General features: G+C 43.7%; 1 protein-coding gene across 7 annotated transcripts in view; it reads right to left on the reverse strand.

Annotated features, from left to right (window-relative positions):
* The window catches only part of NEK1 (NIMA related kinase 1), a 142,155-nt gene that overhangs the window by 19,018 nt on the left and 102,730 nt on the right, over nucleotides 1–20,407 (reverse strand). For all 7 annotated transcript variants that reach the window (XM_039542325.1, XM_039542324.1, XM_039542326.1 and 4 more), the window contains 2 exons: nucleotides 8,520–8,674; nucleotides 295–506 (listed from right to left, as the gene is read on the reverse strand). In XM_039542325.1, the coding sequence (XP_039398259.1) occupies nucleotides 295–506; nucleotides 8,520–8,674 (367 nt within the window). The remainder of the gene's footprint in view (nucleotides 1–294; nucleotides 507–8,519; nucleotides 8,675–20,407) is intronic.

Consider the following 20,407-nt stretch of genomic DNA (forward strand, 5'->3'; position numbering starts at 1 on the left):
TGTCTTGGACCTTTCCTGAAGGTAACCGTTCTAGATAACAAAGTTACTTCATACTTATTTGTAATCATTGTCCACTGAAGACTAAACATTTCCCTTCAACACTGGTTATAGTCTATGACCCTAAATAAAATCTAATCATATGATTTTTCCAAGTTGTGCAATAAAATGAAGCTTAATTCTGTATAATGTCTTTTATACAGACTATATGCTAAAGCCCTTCATATAATTGTTAGTGATAGAAATACAGAATTCAGTAACATCACTAAGAGAAATAACAAGTAACAAAGTTTATACCTGACTGCCATTCTTCATTAAGTACACTTTCACTGCTGGGGTTGTTGTCATCCTCATCATCCAGCTCTGTACCATTTGTTATGCATGCTGCAGTATCTGCCTTTAAGGTAGACAACTCCTCTTCACTGAATTCCTCACTAGGCTGCTCCCTAAGTAACTGTTCCATTGAGGCCTGAAGCGCCCGCAAGTCTGTATCTGCCTCACCAAATGTACTGGGAGAAGAGAAATATACACAAATAATATACAAAAGGTAACTCCATCCAGACAGTTCTCGAAGTTCTCCTAAATCTGAACCAAAATGTTTAGGCATATTCTTGGAAAGAGAGTGATATTTCCCCTCCTTATCTTAGGCAGAAAGGTCATTCCAAACCTTATACTTGTGTGGCAGTTAGACTATGACACTGGCAAATGATACGTTACCATTTTTTCTTAAAGAAAACATCTTGTACAGTGACCCCTCCCCGACCTGCGCACCCAGAACCTGTCCAAGCTCCCTCCACATTAGGAGCCACCACAAACCCAGAAACCCCTTGCACCCCCTCTGCATCAGGAGCCCCCTGCACTCAGAACCCCCCTATCAAGCCCCCCAAATCCTCACCCCATGAGCCTCAGCCCCTGCATCAGGAGCTCCCCATACCCAGACCCCCCCAACAGCTATACCATGATCACCCTCAGCCCCATTCCTCCAGCTCCCCCTCACCCCCACACACTGAGTCCTAACCACCTTCACCTGGACTCCCCAGCAGAGTCCTATTCCCCCTCCACCCAGACCCCTCACCGAGCTGCCCGCACCCAGATTGTGCCACACAAAACCCTAGTACTCTTGAGGGAATTCTGCACCAAAAAAAATAAACAATTTAAAATTCTACATATTTTAATTGTCAAAACAATATAATCACACCATTTTCAATTATTTTGGTAACTTATTTCAAAATACTTGTCAGCAAATAATTGAAAATGGCGTGATTACATGGTGTTATTTTCGACAAATTCAATATGCAGAATTATAAAATATTGTGGCAGAATTTTCATTTTTTGGCGCAGAATTCCCTCAGGAGTATTGTTGATGAACAGTCAACATGGCTTTTGTAAAGGGAAATCATGCCTCATCAATCTGTTAGAATTCTTTGATGGGGTCAACAAACATGTGGACAAGGGTAATTCAGTGGCTACCAGGTACTTGGACTTTCTGAAAGTCCTTGACAAGGTCCCTCACCAAAGGCTCTTAAGCACAGTAGGCAGTCATAGGATAAGAAAGAAGGTCATCTCATGGATCAGTAACTGGTTACGAGACAGGAAACAGTAGGAATAAATGGTCAGTTTTCATAGAGGTGAGAGGTAAACAGTGAGGTTCCCCCCCAGGACCTGACTGGGACTAGTGCTGTTAAGCATATTCAGAAATGATCTGGAAAAAGGGGTAAACAGGTGGCAAAGTTTGCAGATCATACTAAATCACTTAACTATCTTAAGTCCAAAGCAGACTGTGAAGAATTACAAAACTGGGTGACTAGATGAGAAAATAGCAGATGTGCAAATTAATGCACGCCGGAAAATATAATCCCAGCTATACATACAAAGCGATGGGGTCTAAATTAACTGTTACCACTCTAGAAAAAGATCTTGGAGTCATTGTGGACAGTTCTCTGAAAACATCTGCTCAATGTGCAGCAGGAGTGAAAAAAAGCTAACAATGTTAGGAACCATTAGGAAATGAATACATACTAAAACAGAAAATATGCCATATTAAATGGTATACGCACACCTTGAATACGGCATGTAGTTTTGGTCACCCGCACTCAAAAAAGATATGTTAGAATTGGGAAAAGTACAGAGAATGGGGGGAAAAAAAGATTAGGGGTATGGAACAGCTTCCATATAAGGAGAGATTAAAAAGACGAACTGTTCAACTTGGAAAACATGACTAAGGGGGGTCTATTATGGAGGTGTATAAAATCATGACATGATGTTGAGAAAGTGAATAAGAAAGTGTTATTTATCCCTTCACATAACACAAAAATCAGGGTTCACTCAATGAAATCAATAGGCAGCAAGTTTAAAAGAAACAAAAGGAATTACTTCTTTACACAAAACACACAGTCAACCTGTGGGACTCGTTGCCTGGAGATGTTGTAAAAGGCCAAAAGTATTACTGGGTTAAAAAAAGAATGAGATAATTTCATGGAAGGTAAGTCCATCAATGGCTATTAGACAAGATGGTCAAGGACAACTCCATGTTGTGTGTGTCCCTAAGCTTCTGACTACCAGAAACTGGGACTGGCAACAGGATACATCACTCGACTGCACTGTTCCAGTCATTCCCTCTGGAGCATCTAGCATTGGACTAGATGGACCATTAGTCTGATGCAGTAGGGCCATTCTTATGCAACAGAGAAGGGGGAGAGACAAGGTAGCAATGCAAAGAGAAGGCATGACAGTAAAAGCAATGGGGAAGGATAACAATCTTTTCAGCAGCATTCTGGATGCATATGCATGGAGCAAGATTGCATTTGTCAAGACCACAGTAAACGACATTGCAGTAATCAAAACACAAGATGAGGAGAAACCTAGATGAGATTTTGGCTCTGTAGGTGGAGAGGAAAGGCTGCATCTTAAATACGTTATGCAGAAAGAATCAACAAGATTTAGACATAATGTGAGCAGACCTTCAAAGAGATCCATGTCAAAGATGACACCTAGGTTATCGAACTGAGTGATAGACAGGTGGCTGGTGTTGTCCACAGTGATCAAGAAAGGAAGTCGCAGGTAGAATTGCAATGGGAGGGCTGGGAGGAGAAGAGATTAAAAACTCTGTTTCAGACATGTTCTGTTTGAGCTGACAACTAGATATCCACTAGGAGAGGACAAGGAGACAGGCAAAGATTACAGTTTGGACAGAAGGCGACAGGTCTGGAATAGAGAGGTAGATCCATGAATCTTCCGCATAGAAATAGTAGTTTAATTTGTGTCTGCAGATAAGATTACCCAGAGATAAGGTATAGAGGGAGAAGAGGAGACGACCGAAAGAGCCGTATAGGCGATCCTTCAAAGGACACCCTAAAGGAACAATTAGAGAGGTAGGAGAAAAACAAGGAGAGGATAGAGTCAAGGAAATCAATGGAAGACAAGATTTCAAGAAGAGCATGGTGTGGAAGCCAGTAAATAATTAACAAGGTTTTGAAGAGATCTTAATGAATGTTAGTTAGCATGAGTTAGGTTAACTGTGACCCTGGTGACGTGAGGAAGCAAGATAATGTAAGACAGAGTGAATTGTGTGAAAGTTATTACGACCTTGCAATATGCAGTCTTGCACTCTTGTTTTTCTAGTGAGATAGCAGAAAAGCTTATGTATAAACAAAATGTATTTGTTGCTTTTTACTGTCTGTATTATTGCTAGAAATTGTCTGAAACAACGGTATAAAGGCTTGATGTAATTGTTTACCAGTTGAGAGACCTGTCCAGGACCCTGTGTCCTATGGCACTCTCTCCCTCCATTGTAATTACTGGAGAAATAATAAAGTATTTAATTTTGCTGCACCCAAACAAAAAGCGAGAACAAGTTTTTCTTCGACAATTTGGGGGCTCGTCCGGGATGGCAACGCCCACGGACCCACAGACAACTACTACGGATCATTCCCCTTCGAACCCCATGGCGCCACATGAGAGGTATGAGACCTTTTGAAATCTCTATTGGGGTATCGGAGGAGGACTTTCCGTGAGGACGTCTGTCTCTGTTGGGCTCACGCCATCTGAACTTATTGACTGTGCAGCAGGATCAGATGCAAAGTCGTATTGGGGAGAGGCCCCAATAAGGTTAGTTTATAGCAGTACTGGGAACTGCTGAGTTGGCCAAGGAAATGCATAAGGTAATGCATAAGGTAATGCATAGGTAAATGCATTAGAATGCACTGGTGCTGAGGGGTTTTTACCGCCTCGAGAGGGGTTGTCATACCGCCTCATGGTATTGGTCCGGACCAGGTAAAGATGCATCATGGTTTAAAAAAAAAAAAAAAAAAAAAAAGAGATAAAAAGGTTGAAAAAGGGTTAAAAAGAGAAAGGAAGAAAAAGAGGCCTTGGTGTGTGTGTGTGTACACCAGTGTGAGTGGCTGTTACCGGGCTAGCCCGGTAACTAGTGGATCTTTAGGAGATCCGACCCACGGTGGGCTGACTCAGCCTGGCATAGTCCGGCGAGGAAGCTGCCTGGGTCTAGGGGTGTGTGAACCCATCTTCCCTCCCTTTTCCCCTCCGTGTGGGCTACTGACAGTCTGATCATCTCCTTGGTTTTTGAGCCGCTAGCACGGACAGGACACCCTCTCTGTGTGTGTAAGTGGAAAATGGGTAAGGGACTGTCTAAATATTCCACCTTACCCCCTAAGGGTGCCCCAGCATATTACATGTACGTACATTATGGTCCTAAAACCTGCAGGTATTTAAATGATTGGAATCTGTATACGCGTGAAAATTCATTTAAACAATGCCCATTAGAAGGTACCTTCTATCTAGAAAAGATCATATATCTCAGTGGAGCTTTAATCACAAAGAAAAAACCTCTGACACAGTGTGAGCAATTTGTCTAGGAACGGGTTAATTTGAAATTCGGCTTAGCCCTGAGATAAAGGAGAAGTTGTTTTGTCTTCAAGGTCATGAATTAGTGCGGACTATGCTAAGTGCAAAGAAAACTGCTTTCAACCCAGCTGCTTGTGGAAAATAGAGGCACTACAAGTTACAGAATTGGAATTATATTTGCAAAGCTTAACTTCCCAGTGAGACATGTGTGAGTATTAAAGTGGTTTAAGGCTTGGGGCATTCATATTTTTCCTGAGTGATGTGGGAGTGTTCCCAATACTCTCCATTGTTGTTTTATTATTTTTAATGAAGCTTTAAAATGTGGATATATGGTGTGATTTCTCTATCTACCCCCCCAGTCCTGCAATGTCAGTTTGATCACCTGACATAAGGGATAATTGGTAACAGAAATTTGTCACAGTTTGGTGAGCAATAGAGAATTGGGAAGCCCTGTAGAATTTACACCATCTATCTGTTTTACCCTTGTTATTTTATGTTTGCTTGGTTTGTTATTATATGATAAGGATTGTATGGTTAAAGGTGAGCCCTAATAGAATAAGGAGACACTATTTGGTTTTGGTGCACTATTTAGCTTTGGCTCTGTTTTGTTTAACCGGTTACTGATGTTTTTCTGCTCTGTTCATTTGGGCGTTAGGTGTGTGAGCGGAACTGAACTTCTCGTTCGTAATTCCTCAGGGTGGAAGCCATGTGTGCGATGAAGCTCTGAGGTTGTCCTGAGATTTTTACAGTCCCGCCCCGTAGCGGACAATATAATAGAAGTAGAAAAATTTGGCTTAGACTGTAATTTTCTTTGCTTTTTGTGTAATTTTCTTTTCTGTTTAAGTGTCAGCAGACAAATGGGTGGGTCTCTGGGTAGACCCCCAAAGGGGTTTGGATTATGTGTTAAGTGACTGGCCATGTATTTTTGCCCAGGTGGCAAGCCTTACTAGGGAGGACTCGAGTAGTTTGGGAGTAAAAATGTTTTAGGGACAAGACCAGAAGGGTGAGGGCTAGTTGTGAAGCCCACCCTCCTAGCTAAACTGGTAGTGCCTAGGATAGGGACGATTCAGCGAGAAAAAAGGATCGGGCCCAGGCAGGCAGGGCAACAGACAAAGAGATTTGGAAAACAGGTTGGAAACTTTTGAGGGTGTAGTGGAAAGAAGGAGTAAGTGAATATAAGCATGAGGATTTCAAATACTCAGAAGGATATTTGGAATGGTGATTTGCATTGGTAAAGTGGCTGTTGGAAGGAAAAAAGCAATTGATTTTTAAGGGAAAATGAAAAATTGACTCTGTGTTTGCTGGGGGGAACAGCAGTTGAACTTTGTGAAAATGCTAAAGAGAACAGTTTTTTGGTGTCTTTGACATGTTTGTGAATGAATTCAGGCAAAGAAATTATTAGATTGCACTCATTTGGCTATGAACGATTTTGTTAAATCAGTTGAAGAATGTATACAGTGCTATGTAATGAAATTTTATTAGGCCCTACAGGCACTATACGTGGGGATGGTATTCTTTCAGTGTTTAAAAGCAGGAGTTAACAGTAAAAAAAAAGAGCAAGCCGGAGAGCATCTGTGTTAATGCAAATTAACTAACTGATAAGGTAGAGGCCGCTGAACCAGGGCTGTCTAAGAAGCACATACGAGAAAATATGGGGTAATTCCTCTGTTTTGCCTAGAATCAACAAGAGTATTTGTATATTTTAAGTATTTAACTGCCCCGAAGGGGTGGACCTCTGTTTTTGTCTTTCAGATAATCAAAGAACATTAATGCCAGCTACACAGCATTCAACGTACTATGATTTACTGGCAGTCACAATTATGTTGTGTGTTCTATGTTCTGTTTTGTGGTGTTTTGTCTCGTGGAAAAAAAATTGTTGTGTTTAATATTTTCATGAGATGGTCTGATTTGACATCAAGCGAAAATGTTGCATTGCAATGCAGATACTTGTTTTGTTCAATTTAGAATACAAAGTGTTTGGTTACATCAGAAAATGTGATATACTAAAGTCTAATACATTTTCTTAAGTAAGAGAAAGAAACTACATTGGCCAAATCTTTTAATTGAGAATTGTTGTTAAAATTTGCATACTGACAGTCTTTGGAAGCAAGGACATGAAAAGTTAACCCACTCCCCATATTGTACAAGGGATCCTTCTGGCTACCTCAGACTTTTAGCCAGAGGGCTGGGGATGGTGGATAGCTATTGGACTAGAAGTTATATTAAGTGAACTTCTCAAAGTGGGTGTGCTTGTCCTGGCTTGTTCTTCCAAAGTTCTGTAATAAGGTTATTTTAGTGAAAGGGTATATGTGGCATACATTGAATGATAATACTTCTGTACTGTATAACAGTACTGTTTATGTGTTCATGGTATGAAAAAGGTGTATAATTGAAGAGTAAAAGTTTCCTTTGTAGGTTACATGGAAAAAACAACCAGAGAATGGCTAACAATGGTCAGTTATGACATGGCAACCACCTTTGACAAAGAGAACAAGGATGGAGTATTGGGTTCTGAACTTCAACTAGAAAGGAGTCGTTAGTGTCAACAAGAGTTTGGTTTTAGTGGCATGCAAGGGGCCTGAAGAGCATCTAGGAATGAACTAGAGGAGATGAACTCCAGACAACAGTTGCTGACAGTGCATTCAATGAGCTTAGAGATGAAAGGAAAAAAGAAGATGGAGTGGTAGTTGGAGAGGCAAGAGGTGTTAAGGGTAGGGTTTTGGTTTAAGATGGGAGAGACTAAAACATACCTCTGTTTTGTATGCAGTGTTGTTGTAGCCATGTTAGTATCAGGATATTAGAGATACAAGGTGTGTGAGGTTTTATCTTTTATTGGACCAATTTCTGACAAGGTTTTGAGCTACAGAGAGCTCTTCCCCATGTCTGGGAAAGGTATCTTCAACCTCTCTAACCACTCAGTGACAAACTTGAAGGTGGCAATTTTGCAACAAAAAAACTTCAAAAACAGACTCCAGAGAGAGACTGCTGAACTTGAATTAATATGCAAATTAGACACAATTAACCCAGACCTAAACAGAGACTGAGAATGGTTGGGTCATTACACTAATTGAATCTATTTCCCTATGTTAAGTTCTCCTCACACCTTCTATGGGTCATCTTAATTATCACTTAAAAAGTTTTTTTTCTCCTGCTGATGATAGCATATTAGACTCTTCCTGTTGGTATGCATACTTCCACCTTTTCATGTTCTCTGTATGTATAAATATCTCCTGTCTGTGTGTTCCATTCTATGCATCCAAAGAAGTGAGCTGTAGCTCACAAAAGCTCATGCTGAAAAAAATGTATTAGTCTCTAAGGTGCCACAAGTACTCCTGTTCTTTTTGTATTTAGCTGAGACACTCTGGGTAAAAGGTTGAACAGATAGTTTAGCATAAGTAGTTAGCACAAATTCTAAGGGACCATTCAAGGACCACTTCACCTTGAATGGTCCCTTAGAGTACTCTAAGTACCTTTTCCAGACATGAGCAAGAGCTCAAAACCTTCTCTCTTTCACAAACAGAAGTTGGTCCAATAAAAGAGATAAAATACAAGTATAGGTGGATGAGGATAATAGTTATTTTCTAGTGTATGTCAGTTAAGTGAAGAGGTCTTTATTATCTCTCTATATTTTTTGCAGTAGTTCATAAATATTTTATGCTTACATGTCTTCAGAATCAGAATGCCCTTCTTTGACATGCTCATCTTCCATATCCTCTATTTCAAGGTTGTCTTGATGTTGTACATCTGCTACAATGGGAACATCAACTAGTGTTCTGTACAACTTGGAAAGATCTGGGAGTGAACATGTTCTTAACATCTGAAAAGGTCATAAAAAACTTCAGATTAGGATATTCAATAAAACAAGAAACAGAACTGGAAATTAAAGATCAAATCAAAGTAGGAATACCTATTTTGATGCCCTATTTAAAATATTATATAAAAAACTCTACACAGTTAGTAAACTAAATATGGAACATATGAGACTGCATGTTTTGCCTTTCCACTACATTGGGAAAATGTTCCTTTTACTTTAAGTGTTGAGAAGGTCTGAGAAACTCAGAACACATGTAAACTGATTTACATTCTTTTTATATAAGAGACTGTTAATTCTCTCGCTAATTATCTTTTTAAAAAATAAGAACTTTAATGGAGGTAAAAAACTATATCATTTGTCCAACGTAATTATACATATATTAGGTCGAGTACAGACATTTCCTAAAAAAGTCATTATCAGTTCACTATCATCTTAAAACCACCTCCACAAAACAAATTTCTCAATTAACTTATTAAAACCACCTTGTATAATTAAAATTGGAAGATTTTTTTTTAAATGTCAGTTTATTTTGCACTATCTGTGGTGTTTAAACTGAGAGATGCAAAAGCAAATAAACACAAGTCAATTCAGTTTTTTTAATAGTACATTTCAAGTCAGTTTCATTTACAGGTTCTCATCCACAGCAGTGTTTTGGAATGTTAGTGGTCAACAATAAAGAACATTTATTTGTTTAAAAAACATTGATTTTATTGTCAACAGAAATTTTAAAAAATAGAATAAAGTAATTGTTTGCTCTGTGCTCAAACAAGAAGGATATGGTTCTGATAATTAGGTTTCTAGAAATCATATTGTACATTACACACATTCTTGTTGAAACAAAACTCTAAGGCCAACACTATGAAGTTTACCAGAAAAATGGCATTCTGAAAATACAGCCTTGAAATATATCAACACAATTTTGAATCCTCCTGACAAAACCCTGAACTTTTGCTGGTAAAGTTAAACCAGGTCCCCAAGTGACATAAGTACCGTTCTATCAACACAATAACAGTGTGAATGCTGAAGTAGCTGTACCAGCAGTACAGTACTCCAGTAACAAGCCCACAAGGCAACTGTTTCCACTGCAGTGACCACTCTGATTAAAGAAGTCTGCTGCCCAGGAGTGAAACTCAGAGTTCACCACTAAAATTGAAAAAAGGAACGTTCTGATGCTGATAAAGCACCCCCACCTCAGGAAGGTTCCTAACGAGATTTATAACCACCAAGGTTGTAAAAACACTGGGAAATTAGGGAGGATACAGAAAGACTCAACAAATGGTAAAATAAGCTCTGACCTGCGTTTTATGCTGACCATCTGGACAAAGGAGACATGGAAGGTAGGTACAACAGGGACAAGTTTCAATGCCAAGCAAATGGGAAGGAGCTACAGCAGGCTTACCAGGAGATAAAGGAGGGCAACAAAAAGTCTGGAACTGCTCCCAAGAGTTGCTGCTATTATGTGGAGCTCAATGCCATTCTGAGGCAGGATTCCTATTATTGACAACAGACACTCATGATCTCCAGAGGAAGGCACCCCAGAACTGCAGAATAAAAAGGAGCTCACTGAGGAGGGGGACATGGATAATGCACAGGGGATGTGGATGGTACGCAGCCAACGGAGAGCCAGAAGCTCTAACACCTAGATAGCAAACTAATCACTGAGGAAGAGGACCCAGAAAGACAGCATTTATTACTCCCATTTATGCAGCTCTTTAAAAACAAACCATCCAACCAATAAATCACTTTCTAATAGCACCAAATGTTTCCTTACCCCCTCAAATGGTAGGTGAATTATATTTTAAAGTAACCAGTTTATTTTAAGAGCATGAACTGGCAATACTAGGCAAAACCAACAGAATGAAGATGGGGGAGGGGTACACAAAAAGCATTCCCAAGTAAATACTTTTGCAAATAGCCCTGACAATCTTGAAATACATTCCTTCACGGGCAATGTAACCAAATAAAATTAAACACACTGCAAACAGGAAAAAAAATTCCAGCAATTGTAAGCTACACACAAACCAATACCTGAGCATTCAAAGTACATATTGGGACAGTGCCTACCTGCTCACAAATAAAATCAAATACATACAATTAAAACAGAAAATAGTACTTGCAAACAAACCAATAATTGGGAATTCAGACTACATGATTTTGCAAAACATGCATTGTAACTGACTGGATACAGGTTTAAAAATCCATAACACATGATTTGCATGCTGTGGAAAGAGACAGAAACAGTGTCTGGTTAACTCAGAGGGGACTTGGCTTGGCCAACATACTCAGCCATCACAACCCTCCACTACTTGCAAGGTTGTTGGTTTATTTTGGCCCATGCAGCTTTTGGTCCTCTTGGGCAATTTCACTGAAGATTTCAAGCAAGTTTTAATTGATCTTTTCCTAGACATTTCTAGGCACAGCGGCGGCCTTGTTTCTCCAGCCATAGTAGACCTTCCCACCTCTACAAAGGCCCCTGGGGGGAGAGAGGCCATCACTGCGAAGAAGCCAGCAGCATACGGCCCAAGCGACTGAGTCTTCTTGAATAGATGCCTTTTCTGGACCTTTGGTAGCTTCATAAGCTATGTATCTGCCAGGATCACAACTGCCAGTGGAAAAAAATGTCCCTGCTTTCAGTTTTTTCAAAAAGTGCTGTTGTGATATTTTGGGGGACCTGTCTGTGTAATTTATGGATTCTGGGTGAGATTATGAACTCTCTGAATGTTTCTTCATCAGGCTACCAACTCCATTTGAATGTGCAGCTCTTTGTCTTTTCACCACCATGTTGAGCTGACATTCCAAAGGATATGCATTGCAATTGTAGCCATGTTGGTCCCAGAATATTAGAGACACAAGGTGGGTGACATAATATATTTTATTGGACCAATTTCTGTAGGTGAGAAAGTTTTCGAGCCACAAAGCTCTTCTTCATGTCTGGGAAAGGTACTCCAAGCGTCACAGCTAAATGCAAGGTGGAACAGATTGCTAACTACTTATGCTACACACATATTCTAAGGGACCATTCAAGACAATGGACAGCCCTCAGATATCCCACGCCAAACACTTTGCCAAACTCAGCCATTTCATCCTCACCCATAACAATTTTACAATCAAACAAACATTTTGTCCAAACCATAAATATAGCTATGGGTGCCAGGTTGGGTCCCCAATATGCCAATCTCTTCACATACCACCTTGAAGAAGAATTTCTGAACAAATGCACCACAAAACCAATGGCATACCTAAGGCACATTGCTGATATTTTCCTCCTCTAGACAGACTGCGTAAACGCCTTCATAGATTTCTACCACATCTTCAACAATCACCAGCTATCCATCAGTTATCTATAGCCAGACACTCAGGGTATGTCTACACTACAAGACTATTTCGAATCAACTTAAGTCGAATTTGTGGAATCAACCTTATGAAGTCGAATTTGTGTATCCACACTAAATACACTAATTCGACTGTGTGAGTCCACAGTAATGGGGCAAACGTCGACTTTGGAAGCGGTGCACTGTGGGAAGCTATCCCACAGTTCCCGCACTCCCCGCTGCCCATTGGAATTCTGGGATTTCCCCCCAATGCATGCTGGGGGAAAAAATGTGTCAAGGGTGGTTTTGGGTAACTGTCATCATTGAACCGTCACTCCCACCGGCGGGAAATCAGTTCGCGCACTTTTTCTGTTATAAGTGACAGTGCGGACGCCACAGCACTCCACTGCGATCATGGAGCCTGCTGCGATCATCGCTGCACTTATGGCTGTTGTCAACTCCTCGCACCTTATCGTACACCTCTTCAACAGTCAGATGCTGAGAAATCGGGCGAGGAGGCAACGGCAGCGCGGTGGGGACATGAAGTCTCAGACTGGCACAGACCTGTCAGAAAGCACGGGACGCCGCGCTGTGGAGATCATGGTGGCACTGGGTCATGTTCATGCTATGGGATGGCGATTCTGGGCCCAGGAAACAAGCACGGACTGGTGGGACCGCATAGTGCTGCAGGTCTGGGATGAATCACAGTGGCTGCTAAACTTCAGGATGCGTAAGGGCACTTTCCTTGAACTGTGTGACTTCCTGTCCCCTGCCATGAAGCGCAAGGACACCCGGATGCGAGCAGCCCTGACTGTGCAGAAGCGAGTGGCCATAGCCCTCTAGAAACTTGCCACGCCAGACAGCTACCGGTCAGTAGCGAACCACTTTGGCGTGGGCAAATCTACCGTGGGGGTTGCTGTGATGCAAGTAGCCAACGCAATCGTTGAACTCCTGCTCTCGAAGGTAGTGACCCTGGGAAACGTCCAGGTCGTCATAGCTGGCTTCGCCGCGACGGGATTCCCAAACTGCGGTGGGGCTATAGATGGGACTCATATCCCTATCCTGGGACCGGACCACCAGGCCAGCCAGTACATTAACCGAAAGGGCTACTTTTCAATGGTGCTGCAAGCACTGGTGGACCATAGGGGACGCTTTACCAACATCAACGTCGGGTGGCCGGGCAAGGTTCATGATGCGCGTGTGTTCAGGAACTCTGGTCTGTTTAAACGCCTCCAGGCAGGTAGTTTCTTCCTGGACCACAAAATAACTGTGGTCCGTTTGCTCCCTCAGTAGTCCAAGCAGCGTTTGAGTCGCCTGCTGGTCCTCCTGACGCCATCTGTCCTCCCGTTCGCTGTGTGAGCGCTGCTGCTGTGTGAGGTTCTCCCTCCACTGGCTCTGCTGGTCCGCTTCTGCTCTGGAGCAGCCCATAAGTTCTGCAAACATCTTGTCCCGGGTCCTTTTCTTACGACGCCTAATCTGCGCCAGCCTCTGTGAGGGGCATGGTGGAGCAGGTCGGGATACTGTTGCAGCTGTGTGAGGGGGAAAAGGGAGTGAATTGCTTATAAAGATGCCTTTTCTTAAAAATGAAACATAGGGTACGTCTACACTACGGGACTATTCCGAATTTGCATAAACCGGTTTTGTAAAACAGATTTTATAAAATCGAGTGCGCGCGGCCACACTAAACACATTAAATCGGTGGCTTGCGTCCATGGTCCGAGGATAGCGTCGATTTCTGGAGCGTTGCACTGTGGGTAGCTATCCCGTAGCTATCCCATAGTTCCCGCAGCCTCCCCCGCCCCTTGGCATTTCCGGGTTGAGATCCCAGTGCCTGATGGGGCAATAATCATTGTCGCGGGTGGTTCTGGGTAAATGTCGTCAGTCACTCCTTCCTCTGGGAAAGCAACGGCAGACAAGCATTTCGCGGCTTTTTTCCCTGGATTGCCCTGGCAGATGCCATAGCATGGCAATCATGGAGCCTGTTTTGCTTTTTGTGACTGTCACCGTATGTGTACTAGATGCCGCTGACAGAGGCGATTCAGCAGCACTACACAGCAGCATGCTTTTGCTTTTGCATGATAGCAGAGATGGTTATCAGCCATACTGTACCATCTACCATACCATAAATTGGTAATAAGATGGGCATGGCTACCAGTCCTTTTGCACTGTTCCATTTGCTGCTGTCATAAGTGCCCCTGGCTGCTCTTAGCCAGGAGCGCAAAAGCCAAAATTGGGAATGACTCCCTGAGTCAATCCCTCCTTTTGGTATCTAAAAATAGAATCAGTCCTGCCTAGAATATGGGCAAGTGTACTAGAGAACCGCTGTATCAGAGAACCAGAGAACACAGCTGCTCTGTGTCAGATCCTGCAGAAATTATGAGCTGTATGCTATTCACAGGGGGTGCTCCTGCAACAACCCCACCTGTTGATTCTGTTCTTCCCTCAGCCTTCCTGGGCTACCGTAGCATTGTCCCCCCACTTGTGTGATGAAGTAATAAAGAATGCAGGAATAGACACAGTGACTTGTTAGTGAGATATGAGTGGAAGGCAGCCTCCAGCTGCTATTATAGTCCAGACAGGACAGTAAGGAGTGTGTAGGAGAGGAGCCCAGCATCTCTCTGCTAGTTCAGGGGCACTTGAATCTTTTCTTTACACATGAAGGGTGGGGGCTGATGGAGCTCAGCCCCCTGTTGCTATGACGACGATGGTTATCAGCCATACTGTACCATCTACCAGGAAAAATTAGGACCAGGCGACCTTGATCGACCGGTCCCAAGCAAGTTGGTACGGTTACCAGTCCTTTTGCACTGCCCCATGTGCCAAGAGGCTGATGATGAGGACTGTCGTATTGTACCATCAGCCAGCCATAGCGTGGGGGGAGCAAGGATGTTGGTGTTGAGTGCTCCACCATCGCGTCTATCTGCAGCATTCAGTAAAGATAGGGTGACATGTAAAAGAGTCAGAGGATTGTTTTCCCGTTCGCTTCTGGGTGTGTGTGTGGGGGGTGAGTAGATTGCCAAGCTATGCCCTGACCCACCGCGGACACTGTGTTTGACCCTAGAAGCATTTGGAGCTCAGCCAAGAATGCAAATACTTTTCGGAAGCTGCAGGAACTGTGGGATAGCTTCAGTCCTCCAGTCCATGAGCGTCCATTTGATTCTTTGGCTTTCCGTTACGCTTGTCACGCTGCAGTGCGCTGAGTCCCTGCTATGGCGTCTGTCTGGAGATTTTTAAAAAAGGATTCTGAATTTCATCTTCTGTAATGGAGCGCTGATAGAACGGATTTGCCTGCCCTTACAGCGATCACATCCGCATGGTCCGTGCTGGAGGTCTTTTTTTATTTTGATTTCGGATTGCATCGCCACCCGTGCTGATCGGAGCTCCACGCTGGGCAAACAGGAAATATTCAAAAGTTCGCGGGGCTTTTCCTGTCTACCTGACCACTGCATCCGAGTTCAGATTGCGGTCCAGAGCGGTCACTGGTGCACTGTGGGATAGCTCCCGGAGGCCAATGCCGTCGATCAGCGTCCACACTAACCCTAATCCGATATGTTAATACCGATACTAGCGTTACTCCTCTCGTTAGGGAGGAGTACAGAAACCGGTTTAAAGAGCCATTAAAATCGATATAAGGTGCCTCCTAGTGTGGACGGTTGTGGCGTTAAATCGGTTTTACGCTCCTAAAACCGGTTTAAACGCCTAGTGTAGACCAGGCCATAGTCTACTCATTGCCTGTGAACCAGACCATGGACGGCACCTATCTCCTGAGCACTCACTCAGGGAAAGTTCGATTTATCTGCATTCGCTTTCATTGCCTGGGGTATTGCACTGCAGACCAGACAAGCGGAGAAGGAAAGCTGAATCCGTGGAGCAGCCAGGCATGGTAAGCCAAAGGCTTTTGGCTGCTTAAAAGTCAATGTCCAGCTCTGTCCTCTTGCTGCAGGCAATCCTGAAAGCATAAACTCTGCCTCTGTTCCACCCCCTCGCGGTTTTCCCTTGGAAAAGATCCCTGTATGCTGCCACTCTGTAGCCTCCAGCATGTGGCTCTAAAGTGACGCTTCTTGTTGTTCTAAGGAACAGTGAAGCACTACCAATAGTAATAGTACACAAATCACTCTACTTCCATGCAGGAGTCTGCGCGCAAGATCACCCTGAGGAGGGTGTCACGGAGAGACAGGGAGCTCATGCTGAATGAAAGCCAGCACAAGCCAGGGCCCTATGCTGCGATGCTCGTCAAGGCACTGGTCCCGGAGTACCAGCTGAGAGCGTGGCACAGAAAAGTGTGCTACCTCGGAGCACCCAATAAGCCAGCTCTCCCCAGGAACCTCCTCCATAGGCTTTTCGACTACCTCCAGGAGAGCTTCGTGGAGATCTCCGCGGAAGATTCCTGTTCCATTCCCCTGCATGTAGACCTTCTGTTCGCCTAGTCTATTTTCCTGTTCCATTAATAATAGAAGTTTACATGTTTAAAGCACTTACCGACTGATCCTTCTCCTGATTCAGGGTCCGGGTTAACGGCCGGGGAGGGTTGGTAGGGGATCTCAGTGAGGGTGATGAAGAGATCCTGGCTGTCGGGAAAATCAGCGTTGTAAGCGCTGTTGACTGCCTCCCCCTCCTCATCTCCTTCCTCATCTTCCCCATCTGCGAACATCGACGAGGAACTGGCCGTCAACACTATCCCTTCGTCAGAGTCCACGCACACTGGTGGGGCAGTGGTGGCAGACCCACCGAGAATGGCATGCAGTGCCTCGTAGAAGCGGCATGTCTGGGGCTGGGCTCCGGAGCGTCCGTTTGCCGCTTTGATTTTATGGTAGCTTTGTCTCAGCTCCTTGACTTAAACGCGGCACTGCATTGCATCCCGGCTGTATCCTCTGTCTGTCATGGCTTTGGAGACCTTCTTGTAGGTCTTCGCATTCCGTTTGTTGGAGCGCAGCTCCGAAAGCACAGACTCATCGCCCCACACAGCGATCAGATCCAAGACTTCCCGGTCAGTCCATGCTGGGGACCTCTTTCTATTCTGGGATTGCCTGGACTCCTCTGCTGGAGAGCTCTGCATCGTTGCCGGTGCTGCTGAGCTCGCCCCGATGTCCAACCAGGACATGAGATTCAAAGTGCCCAGACAGGAAAAGGAATTCAAATTTTCCTGGGTCGTTTCCTGTGTGGCTGGTCAGAGCATCCAAGCTTGGACTGCTGTCCAGAGCGTCAACAGAGTGTTGCAGTGTGGGATAGCTCCCGGAGCTACTAAGTTCGATTTGCATCCACACCTAGCCTAATTCGACATGGCTATGTCGAATTTAGCGCTACTCCCCTCGTCGGGGAGGAGTACAGAATTCGAACTAAAGAGCCCTCTATGTCGAATTAAATGGCTTCCTGGTGTGGACGGGTGCGTGGTTAATTCGAATTAACTCTGCTAAATTCGAATTTAAGTCCTAGTGTAGACCAGGCCTCAGATACCACAGAATATGCTCGGAGGGGAACCTCCAGGATATATACTTTAACACACACAAAACCACCTTCGCCAGACAAGGACACTCTACCAGAAAAGTAGACTGCATCGTGGAACAGGCCACCCAAATACCGCAAAAGAACTGCTTCAATAGAGAAATAAACCCCCTTCCAATCACAGACCCCCTAGTTGACACCTACTACCCGACACTGGAACCCATATGGGGTATCAAACAACTACAACCCATATTCGACCCCATCCTGAAATAAATGTTTCCTGAACCCCCACTACTGGCCTTTAAACAACCTCCCCCCAACCTCACCAAGCTCATCAGAAGCAAGCTCCCCACAGGCCAACTCAAAGGAGCACCAGACCCTGACACAAAACCAGATTCAAAACCTTTAGCCCTAGAATAACCAACATCCCACATAACACACCTTTCCAAATCCCTGGATCCTATTCATGGCTATCACAACATGTGGTATATCTCATCCAGTGCCCTAAATATCTCAACTATGTGGGTGAAACCAGACAATCACTACGCTCTTGAATGAACTCACAGGGGAAAACGATAAAAGACAAAAAACACCCTATCACCTGTGGGTGAACACTTTTCACAAAGTGATCACTCTATATCTGACTTATCAGTCCTCATCCTCAAAGGAAACCTGAACAACACTTTCAGAAGATGAGCCTGGGAGCTGAAATTCTTAACTCTGCTAGACACCAAAAATCATGGACTGAACAGACACATTGGATTTAGGGTTTATTACAACAATTTTCAACCCAATAACTCCCTCTTTTTGTCTTATGACTGCAGAGGTGTTAACAGGCCATTGTACCTTGAATGGTCCCTTAGAATATGTGCTAACTACTTATGCTAAACAATCTGTTCCACCTTGCACTTAGCTGTGATGCTCTGAGTATCTTTCCTGGATCTGAAGAAGAGCTCTATGTGGCTCAAAAGCTTGTCTCTCTCACCAACAGAAGTTGGGTGGGGCTAATAAAAAAATATTACCTCACCCACTTTGTCATTCCAAAGGGCAGTGATACAGCGCTGACAATAGAGGATCGTTAAATCAGGAACTGCTGAGACTGTTGACATCACCAGGAGTGGAACCTTTGGATGGGTTGGTCAGCTGGAGAGTGGATCTCAAGGGAGGGCAATCTGGGAATTGTAACAAGGCAGTCACAGGGAACTGGGAGTTGGAGGGCCAGACAGAAGGTCTAGCTAGATTTACCTGAGAAGTGGGCTAAATAAAGAAAAGTTAGACCTCTGCGGAGGGAGCCTGAAGAGAGCTCAGCTTGGTGTCCTTATCCCAAGACACTTCCCACAAAGGCAGATCATGGTGGCCTTTGAAAGGCAGATACTCCTCAGAGAAGGTGAAGGATTCCCAAAGTCATCCCAGTAACTCAACATCAAGGCTTAGTACTGAGAGGTGACATCAGACAAATTATAGCACACTACGTATGTATATTTGTAAATAAATGAAAAGCTCAAGATAGACTTACATAGACAGGTTAAGATGAGCAGTTTGTGTGTATAAAACTATTTTTAATGCTTCCAGTTCCATGTTGTATTATATTAGTTCTTACTTAAATAAAGATTTATTTTCACTAAATCTAAGACTCAGCCTGATATGTTGTATTAAGTTATTGAGACACCTGAATGTTGCTTCTTGAAGTGACATTATGTAATAATTACCACATGCTAGAGTGTATCTCTGAGTTTCCAGTCCCTGGGGAGAAAAGGCTAAAACCTTTTAACTCTAAGTCTAAAAGAGACAAGTGAGAGTATTGGATGGTGGCAGCAAATGTACTTGGTGACTCTTTATCTGGTACATGCGTCAGCTGTCCTCCAGAGGGGCATCAAGTCATCTCAGGGTGCTAGAAAGAAAGCTGCAACCCAAGAGTGTTCCTAAACACCCCAAGCCTAGGGGCAGTACCTGGACACTGTTCAGACAAAGCATAAGGGGATTCAACATTTGGATCCCCTCAACATTCTGGAGGGAGAGCTTAACTACATCTGTGACCTGTAGTCCTAATGATTTGAGCTTCATGTACATTCCCTGACCACCCAATGTCATGTCAGTACAACATCTATGGTGATCCACCAGTACTTGTAAAATCATGGAAAAGTAGCCTTTTCTCTTTCTCTACTTAGAAAGAAGAGCATGGGTGGAAGGGCAGGGCACTGATTCAGGGAATTAATCTATTATTTCCTGGAATTGCCCTGAGTCACAACGTTGTGCAGCAGGACACATTTAAATGGCCTCGCAAACCTGGGTGACAACCACTCCCATCTTAGGTTTTCTAACACCAAACTGATTTCTCACTGATCAACAGCAATCTAAGGTTACAAGCTTCCAGAGAGTGATTGCCACCTATTTCTCCACTGTCAGAGCAGCTCTTGTTTTGGTGTGTCTGCACTGCAGCACTGGGAGTTGTTTACCAAGCTCACCCAAAAACCTGGCCTTCCATATCCAAAAGTTCTGCAGCCTCTACTGGTCATGCCCAGTTTGCACCATCACTCAGTGCTCATTTCACAGGGCCACAACCACTGCTCCACCATGTTCATCTGGGAAGTAATACACCTGCAGCAGCTCACCAGTTTCACTGTCTATATCATCCACACCTCCTCAGTAATCTCAATATCCAAGCTACACAGCTAGCTACACAGTTGTGGGTCCGCAAATATAAGAGCGACAATGATCTGTGCAACTTCTGAGAGTGACACAGTTGAGAGATTGAAAATCCAGTGTGAAGTAGTAGATTATGGGATGGACAAGAGGGAATTTGAACATTTTTCAGGGAACTGTGGGAGTTAAAGTACACTGAAGAAATTTCCCAAAAGGTGGTGCACTGGTCAGTGGTGTTCGGGACACTAGAATGAGTACCCACAGTACCACAACCAGCTGATGTAACCTGATGCTGTAAGAAGAGATTGCACCAGCTAAGGCAGCCAAATATTCACAGATT

Source organism: Mauremys reevesii, linkage group 5 (assembly GCF_016161935.1).
Source record: "Mauremys reevesii isolate NIE-2019 linkage group 5, ASM1616193v1, whole genome shotgun sequence".
Taxonomy (NCBI): domain Eukaryota; kingdom Metazoa; phylum Chordata; order Testudines; family Geoemydidae; genus Mauremys; species Mauremys reevesii.